The sequence below is a fragment of the Phaenicophaeus curvirostris genome, chromosome 5 (assembly GCF_032191515.1).
Source record: "Phaenicophaeus curvirostris isolate KB17595 chromosome 5, BPBGC_Pcur_1.0, whole genome shotgun sequence".
In the NCBI taxonomy this organism is placed as follows: domain Eukaryota; kingdom Metazoa; phylum Chordata; class Aves; order Cuculiformes; family Cuculidae; genus Phaenicophaeus; species Phaenicophaeus curvirostris.
Window position 1 is genome coordinate 63,290,822 of NC_091396.1, and position 8,934 is coordinate 63,299,755.

An 8,934-nucleotide genomic window follows, 5' to 3' on the forward strand; every position below is an offset into this window, starting at 1 on the left:
AGTCAGAGCAGGAGTAATGTTGTCTTTCTTAATCCTATTTACCTTTTTCTTCCTTAGAATTCCTCTTTTAATTGATAGCTTCAATTGAATGCAGGCTTGTTGACTATTTTTATGCAACTGAATAATAGTCCTAATTTAGTTTTCCAGAACTTTAGTGCATGTTAACATATCACACATTCATTTAAAACAAAGAAAAGTGTTTTAGGAAATACCTGTTTTCTTTTTTCTTTGCTTTCTCAATGCTTTCAGAGAAGCATGTTGATTTTTGTTACTTTTTTGGTGGCACCACAATTAGTGCTTGCTTTGCCAGTTACATCTGAGCAAAGAATGAGTATGAAAAGGAATTTTTAAAGCTCCTGTCCTAGTAATGGTGTGGTGTTTGAGGCGTTTCTGTTTTTGTTTTGGAGACTCTTTTTTTTTTCTCCAGGCTTTTAAGCCTGAATTTATTCCTTTTAGCTGTTCTTTAACAGTCATCTTCCTCTCTTTCTGGCAGCGGGATTGTTCAGAAGGACTTGATTTTTTCCCTTGGACAGACTGAGTGTATGCTGAAACCAGTGGAGTCTCCTGATATGAAAATGACCAAAATATTCAGCAAAGATGACCTGGATGATTCTAACAGCCTATTTGAAAAACTTAAACAGGAACCAGATGCTTTAACTGTGCTGGCCCCGGCAGCTGGAGACACAATTATCTCTCTAGATTTCGGCAGTAATGGTGGGTGTGTGTTTAAATTGGAGAGCATGCTAATTAGTCAAGTTACTACTTTACAGTAAACTCTGAAAAATAACCTCCCAGTATCACTTGCCTAGTGATATTTCAGCTGCTGTTTAAATTTAATAAGGTCCGTAGACAGGCACAGTGTTGTTACTTAGGTTGATGGTTTCTTTTAATTTTTATAGAGTCTGATGAACAACAATGTGATGAAGTTCCTTTGTATAATGATGTAATGCTCCCCTCATCCAGTGAGAAATTGCAGAATATAAATATGGCAATGTCCCCACTACCTGCCTCTGAAACTACAAAGCCACTCCGTAGCAATGCTGATCCTGCACTCAATAGAGAAGTTGTATCAAAGCTGGAGCCAAACTCGGAGCCACTCGAACTTTCTTTTACCATGCCTCAGGTGCAAGAGCAGCCAACCAGCCCTTCTGATGCAAGTACCAGCCAAAGTTCACCTGAGGTTAGTTATGTAATGTGGATACAATGCCATTAAAATGTGTGCGCTGTTGGGGCTTGTGGAGCACATCTGGTTAAAGATGCAGCCAAGATGGGAATCTCAAAGTATTTGAGTTGGGACTTTGTTAAGCTCATGCCATGATCTTGAGGGAAAAAGATAAATTTTCATATTGAGAATTATCTTTTCATTAAATTAAATCTTGCAAATGCATGCAGTAACACCTGATAGAAATAAGAAGAGGTTGGGATTGGTCTTTATAGAAAAGAATGGCTCAGAGACAGCTTCTGTAAACAAGAAATTAGTTGCAATAAATGCCTTTAGAGGCTATTTCCAGGTTCCAACTACTCGTGTGCTTCCCAAGTAGGGTATATTTGAATGTATACTGATAAATCTAAGTTTTGACTTTCCCATTTTAATTTTGTGCAACTATAGCTTGGAATTAGTTTTTACACTAGAACGCTTTTCAGAGACTCTATAGATACAACGCAATGATGTAATGGCAGAAAGTGACAACTGCACTCAAACTGTTTTTACAGCCCAGTAGTCCCAACGACTACTGCTTTGACGTGGATAATGATATGGCTAATGAATTCAAACTGGAATTAGTGGAGAAACTGTTTGCGATAGATACAGAAGCAAAAAATCCATTCTCTACTCAGGTAACGTACGTTAAGACAACACAGAATTTTAAGTTAATACATATTCTCGGTGTGCTTCTCTTTCTCTCAGAATGTATTCAGGAACCTCCTTCCTCTTTTGTGTAATGTTTGCATTAAACTAAATTGGAAAAAAATATTCTAAGGGTTTGGTAAAAGGAAGAGCCTTACTGAAGCCATAGCTGAGATGTTCTAATGTATTTATAATTTTTATCTCTTGTCACTTCCAGGAAACTGATTTAGACTTGGAGATGTTGGCTCCTTACATCCCAATGGATGATGACTTTCAGTTACGATCCTTTGATCAGCTATCTCCGCTGGAAAGCAGTTCTCCTGGCTCTCAAAGTGCAGCCACCATTACCATATTTCAGCAGACTCAGACACCATCAAGTACTGCTGATGAAATAAAACCAGTGGCAGAACGCGTGGATGACGTAAAGACGCTAATTGTTCCTTCTTCTCCTGTCCACATAATCAGTGAAACGAGTAGTGCTCCAGCATCACCTTACGGTGGAAACAGGAGTCGAACTGCATCTCCAGTCAGAGCAGGAAAAGGAACATTGGATCAGACAGAAAAATCTTGTCTGGGAACACCCAGTTTGCTAACAGTCACTCTGAATAAAAGGTATTTTAGAAGCAAAGCTTTAAGCCCTCGTGTCTGTTTAAGAGATTAGGTGTAATACACTGTAAAATACTCCTGACTATTGTATATTGTCTTCAGCATTCTACTTCAAAGTAGAAATTGATACGTTTGTATTTGGCCATTTCAAACAAGTTTGGTGGGTTTTTGATTGTGAGCTTCCCTAGAGCTAATTTCACAGTAGCTTTTATGTAAACATCTTATGTAAGAGGCAGCTACTGTATGCAAACTGCGTTCATAATTGTGTTCTGCTCTTATATTCGAGTGCAGCCTTTTTAAAAGAATGCAGTAGGCAATTTACATGTAATTACACCCATATGGTATTTCTGGTGCTTTTCTTGTCTACTTCGTTATGAGGTAAGAGTCTACAGTCTGTACGCTACACTTACTGCTTTTAAAATGGGCTGTGTTTGATAATGGACGGTGGCATATGTAGTAGATGCTTATCAAGATAGAAAACTGTACATGTAAATCCAAACATCAGACTTCGGATATATAGAAGTTTTATCTGTACCCAGAAATATTCAGAATACTTTTCTTAAACTTTCCCTCCCTCCTTTCTGTTGAAAGTCAATTACTGAACTTTTAAGCCTTTTTTTTTTTTTCTGCGAAGACTTTAAAATTTTTGATATTCTGAGCTTGATGGCGAGATTAAAAGCTAACATTTGGTATGCTCGTAGACAATGATTGTTGAAATGAGTTGATTATGAAAGAAAAGTAGTACAGTTCATAAACTCAGTTCTGTGATATTGTATAAGTGTCCACAAAAGAAGAATGGCTTGAGGGTAGTAGAAACGTCTTAACAGCCTGAATCAATTTTTCTTAGATCTACTGCAATGGATGAAGAACTAAATCCAAAGATGCTAGCTTTGCATAATGCTCAGAGAAAACGAAAAATGGAACATGATGGTTCACTTTTTCAGGCAGTTGGAATTGTGAGTTTTGTTTTACCATTTTAAAATATTCACTTTTAACCTTGCAGTTTCTGAAGTGAGGCATCAGTGCAGACTCCTGAGTTTAGCTGTTGGTGTGCAGTGGAATCTTGGGATTAGAGATAATTGTTTGATAGTGAAATTCCCACATATATGCAGATACTCTGATTTTAGTTCTCTTCTACTGACAGCTGTTTCAAAAGTGCCCTCTGTACCCTAGCACATTTCTTGATTAGGCAGAGGATACTCTTTTATGAACATGTGTTCTTCAGTAGAATATGCGCCAATGTAATAAATAGCATTTAAATTTATAATTTCATATTTATTTCACTTCTGAATTCTGACTTGGTTTTCATATTTGTCAATACTGGAGATAGTGTTCTTATGCTTCTTTCTATGCTTTCATTTTTCCATCGAGTCTGAGATTCCTTTATTTGATGAGATAACAAGACCATCTGAACCATAATGGAATAGAATACATATGACCTAGCAAATGTATGTGACTGCCAGTTACATTTGTGCACGCTCTGTAGCATGTGTGTGTGACTGAGTAGCTCATCTGTCCTAGTCAAAAGAAATCTTTTAGGTATTCTTATATTTCTCTCGCTTAATTTGGTCTCTCCAGCTTGTTATTTTCTGCAAAGGTATTTCTTTATCTCTTACTGTCAGTTGTTAATATTTTGAATTTTTGAGCTTTGCCATTACAAACTGTTACCTCTCTTCTTGCTTTCATTGCAAATCTACACTTCTCCGAAGTTTTTACTTAGCTAATTCTTAGTGCATCTGCTGCAATGTAGCCTTTGAGATTCCTTATTTCTCTAGTGGTCCATCGCCTAGGTGTAGTCATCCATTGTGTCTTAAAGTGCGGGGATTGTTGCTTTTCTTCTGAACTATGAATTATTCCTGTATTAGCATTCTGGTTTGGGCATGAGGCAAATCACTGTATACTGTCTTAATCATTACTCTTCTCTAGAATTGCTGAGACAGCTTTTTTATGTCCATTTTCTCTCAGGCAAGCAGGCTTTATTTAAAAAAATATCATCCTTATGGCATTGTTTTCGTCTGCCAAATGCTTTGCACTTTCATGGACCTTGTTCTGTTTCTTCTAGTAGCCCTGTAAGAATTCACACCTCTGTAAGAAGTTTCACTGCCTTTCATTTCCTCTTTCTCATCGTAGGATGGTGCTACAGATGTCATGTAGTGTTGCTGATAAAATATTCAACATAGCATGGGTGCCATTAAATGCACAGAACACAAGCAGTTCTGCGTTAACCACTGTAACAGTGTTAGGCTTCTATGCTTAGTGCTTTTTTAATGCTTATCGATTCAGACTACGTCCTGTGCTAAACCTCTTTTTTTTCCTGTACCTGACAAAAGTATTATAAATATTTTCATGGTTTCCACACAGTCAGAAGATGAATTTCCCATGTAGCTGCATCTTACTGATGTTATTTCAAGCAAGTTTTTTGTCATCTTTTTCCACAATTAATTTCTGAGTGGATGAACTACGCCTTGTGCACACACAGAAGAAAAATGATGTTAAATGCAGGCTATGGTATTTTGTAAATGCATGGTGTTTGGGGATTGGGTAAGAACTTGGCACGATTTCTTAGCTGTAAGGAAGTGGGACACGCTTTGCAAAGAATGAAAATAAGCAAAGACGAAAGTAAAATACTACTTTAGTTCTCTAGAAGATGGAAGAATGAGACATGGGCAAGATGTGTTATAGTAAGATTATGAAATGATGATATGAATCAGTAAATTAAAAAATATTTGAGCTTTATCTTTCCCAGTATAAAGTGCTGTATTGCATTCACAATTAAAAAAAATAAGCAAGGATGTAGATGACTGACCTTATGGTGAAATTTAGCTTCTCGGAGTTGTTTAACTCTTAGCCTCTATAATACAACTGTCTTTGGATGTTTTATAACATGAAAACGTGTGTTCTTTACTGTTTCAAGTGTTTAGGATTACGATGGCATTCTGAAATACCTTTTCCTCTCTTTGCAGCAGGTGCTACTACTAACAAAACAGAACTTTGCAGATTCAACCACTTTTGCTAGAAAACTTTATATACTAAGATGGCATTTTTTTTCCTTCCATCCCATCTGTTTCTGTGGCAGCATCTTCTTACTTATCCCAATTATATGGAGCCTTTAAAAGCTTTCTAATCTCCACATCTTCTATGTTGCTGTCAAAACATTATGCTAAGGAGCCATATCTGCAGTAGAATGGCTTAGGACTGCATTCCCTGCAAGACTTGGGTCAGATGGCTTGCTATCAATAACCTGAGTTAACCGGAATTTACATCTTAGATTTAGATAGAATCAACCTCCTGAGGTTCCCGAATCTCATGTCTACACTATTAATTGCAGTGCAGAAAACCATTAGAGACTTCAGTGAAAACCTGATGCTTACTCACACAAGAGCGGTGGTAATTAAATGGGTGTGTATGTGTACATGTACATGCAAATCTTGAGCATGGTAACTGATAACCAGCATTTAGTAATTGCTTTCTGTAAGGGAAGTTTAGGTCTTAATCTGATTCAGTTTTAAATTATTTTCAAGAAAATGTTTTCCTCAGGTTCTGAACAAAGCCCACTTTACACTGTAACAATGCCTATATTAGTAATTAGTGACAGGAACTTAGTGTGGAAGAGGGGCATGGAGGGCTAGAGAGATACAGTATTTAATAAAGATTATTTACTCTTTTTCTTTCTAGGGGTCTTTATTCCAGCAGACAGGTGACCGTGGAGGAAATGCATCACTTGCTTGGAAACGTGTAAAGGGATGTAAAACGAGTGGTCATAATGGAGTGGAGCAAAAGACAATCATCCTACTATCGACTGGTTCGTATTGTCTTTTAAATCCATACAAGGGGGTGGAAAAGGGACTGTGTGAGAGGAGTGAGTGACAGAAACAGACCCAAACTTAACCTCCTTTATGAAGAGCTTTGGAGAAAATGTTAAGCGTGGCGAATAAAGTGTGCTTCTTTTCCTTCCCCTTCCTCTGTAGACATAGCAAGTAAACTTCTAGGGCAGTCGATGGACGAAAGTGGACTACCCCAACTCACGAGTTACGATTGCGAAGTAAATGCTCCCATACAAGGCAACAGAAACCTGCTACAGGGGGAAGAACTGCTCAGAGCTCTGGATCAAGTTAACTGAGCTTTCACAATACTTGTTCCTTTTTTGGACACTGGTGAATCATGACCTAAAGCAGTCTATTTATATTTTCTATATCTGATTTTAGAAGCCTGGCTACAGTACTGCACTAATTCAGTTAGTTCAGTTTTGATCCCCTTTCTACTTATTTTGACAGTCTTTTTAATATGTTCTTTATGTAACAATAACTCAAACAGTAGTTCATTTTTATAATTCTTTGGTACATACACTTATAAGTCCATTACATTTAAAACACACTTGCAATAGCAGCTTTGAAATATGCACCTGATTTTTAAAAAAATATTTATTTTTTTTGGCTGGGGAGTTGTCACCAAAACTTATCATTAGTAAAACATCAACACAGGAAAAACTGGCAATGCTTCCATCCTGCTCTTCATAGGTAGTTGGAAGACTTGTGCTCTCTTACTCTTTATGTTCAGATAAGTTTTTTTATTTTAATAGTTTTTTTTTTTTAAGAAACAACAATGCTTTGCAGCAGTGCATTGTAGCCACAATCGCACAATATATTTTCTTAAAAAATACCAGCAGTTCCTCATGCAATATATTCTGCATTTATAAAAACTAGTTTTTAAAAAGAATCTTTTGTTTGCCTATGAAATAATGTTTAAACCTGGATTGTGTCATTATGTCATTATGTTCTTAAATGCTGTCTTATGCTTTTGACTTACATGACTGTGGTTACTCAAAGGAAAGGCTTTATCTGGAAAGGGCTAGCAGCATTTTATTTGGATATGTTCTCAATTTAGAGAGAGTTTGTTCTTGAAGTAGTCACTTTGCCAGCTTAAAAAAATAATTCCCTGCCTGTAGTTGTTGAAGTTAATGCTAATATTGTGTATGATCTTAAATCTAAATGTTCAGCTTACCCTGTGTGGTATAGGTGATATTTCAAGCAGATTGTAAAACATCTTGCATCGTTAGCAAAGTTTTATCTAGTACTTCATTGAGTTGCTCAATATTTTGATGTTTTGGTTTTATGCACCTTGTTGCTATTAACATCCATATGTTTTCACGTAGATTTCAATAACTTGAATATATTTAGAAGCCTTTTTATTTAGAAATATATAGTTGTCACAAACATCTTATTTTCCTATATGTACTGTACAAAACCTTCATTCACTCATTCTTTTGCTCTTTGTGGTTGGATCTAACACTAACTGTATTGTTTTCTTACATCAATAAACTATATGTGGACCAGGCCCCCTGGGGGAGTGTGTTATCTGAGAGAAATGAGATAATTTATATTTTTGTTAGTGGTTATTGTTCATCCGTGTTCCCTTTTTACCTTACAGTTGATTGGAAATCACTGCTTCCTTATTTTGATTGTAACATCTCTGCGTTAATTATTTGAGTCTATTCAGTACTGAAGTCTCCTAGACAGTGTTGTACTACCACTCGCCAAAGATGTTAGATTTTTAAATCTGTTATCACACCAGTTAGCAAACTTGAAAGTGAGGAGACGGTGTATTTGTGTTACTTCAGAATGGAAAGATTCTTCCTTATGGACAACTTAAAAGCTTGTCTCTGGAAGCTGCATCAAGGTAACACTGGAAAGCAGGAAAAAGTAATACTAACAGGAGGGATCAATTAAAGATGGATTTTTATCACAAAATTGTGTGATTAAAAATGAAGCTGGTACTTGCTGATAAAGCTTGTTCTCCATTCTTGGGCTGTTTACTGAGTAACTTCGAGTAGGTGACTTCTCCTTTGCTGTTATAAAACATGATGTACTAATGCAACCTTGTAAATGTGTAAATAGGGTCAAGATACTCCCATTCTTCAAACTGTTTTAAAAAAATTAATGTAAGAAATCGGATGTGGAGTGTCACAAAGTTTTTTAAAATGTTTTGAATTCAATATGATGTATTGAATTCAATTTTTTGAAATCAATATGATGGTACATAACCTTAACCTATTTCTTAAAATGACTGTTTCTGTCTCACTGAAACAAGCACTTTTTAAACTGACAGGACTGTATTGAACATAATGGAGAATATTGGCTACCGGCTAAGAAAAGGTCAGGCACCGGCAGCAGAAGATGGTTGCATGCTTCTTGGAGTCTGAGTTGAAGTTGCACAAAGAGAGGAGAAGACACGTAGGTGCACTAAGCTACAGTTGAAGCTTTATGCACACATTTTCAATATACACACCTGCCACTCAAAGTTTTTTATTTCAGCCTCCGAGTGTACAAAGCTTACAAAGCTCTCCAAATAAAAGCGGCAGAGCTACCACATACCTGCTGTGTGAGGCTTCTCGGATGGCATCTTTCCAAAGCATCTCTTTCTCTGTCAGCAGTTAAAGTTTAATAGTGAAGTTGCTGAAGGCTTAGATAAAGTACCAGCTGGAA

At 36.6% G+C, this 8,934-nt stretch overlaps 1 protein-coding gene across 2 annotated transcripts in view; it reads left to right on the forward strand.

Moving 5' to 3' along the window:
• The window catches only part of HIF1A (hypoxia inducible factor 1 subunit alpha), a 32,151-nt gene extending 24,365 nt beyond the window's left edge, over positions 1–7,786 (forward strand). For both annotated transcript variants that reach the window (XM_069856798.1, XM_069856797.1), the window contains exons 9-15: positions 494–714; positions 900–1,180; positions 1,714–1,836; positions 2,064–2,458; positions 3,300–3,408; positions 6,128–6,254; positions 6,421–7,786. In XM_069856798.1, the coding sequence (XP_069712899.1) occupies positions 494–714; positions 900–1,180; positions 1,714–1,836; positions 2,064–2,458; positions 3,300–3,408; positions 6,128–6,254; positions 6,421–6,572 (1,408 nt within the window). In that variant the 3' untranslated portion in view covers positions 6,573–7,786. The remainder of the gene's footprint in view (positions 1–493; positions 715–899; positions 1,181–1,713; positions 1,837–2,063; positions 2,459–3,299; positions 3,409–6,127; positions 6,255–6,420) is intronic.
• The last annotated feature ends 1,148 nt before the right edge of the window (positions 7,787–8,934 follow it).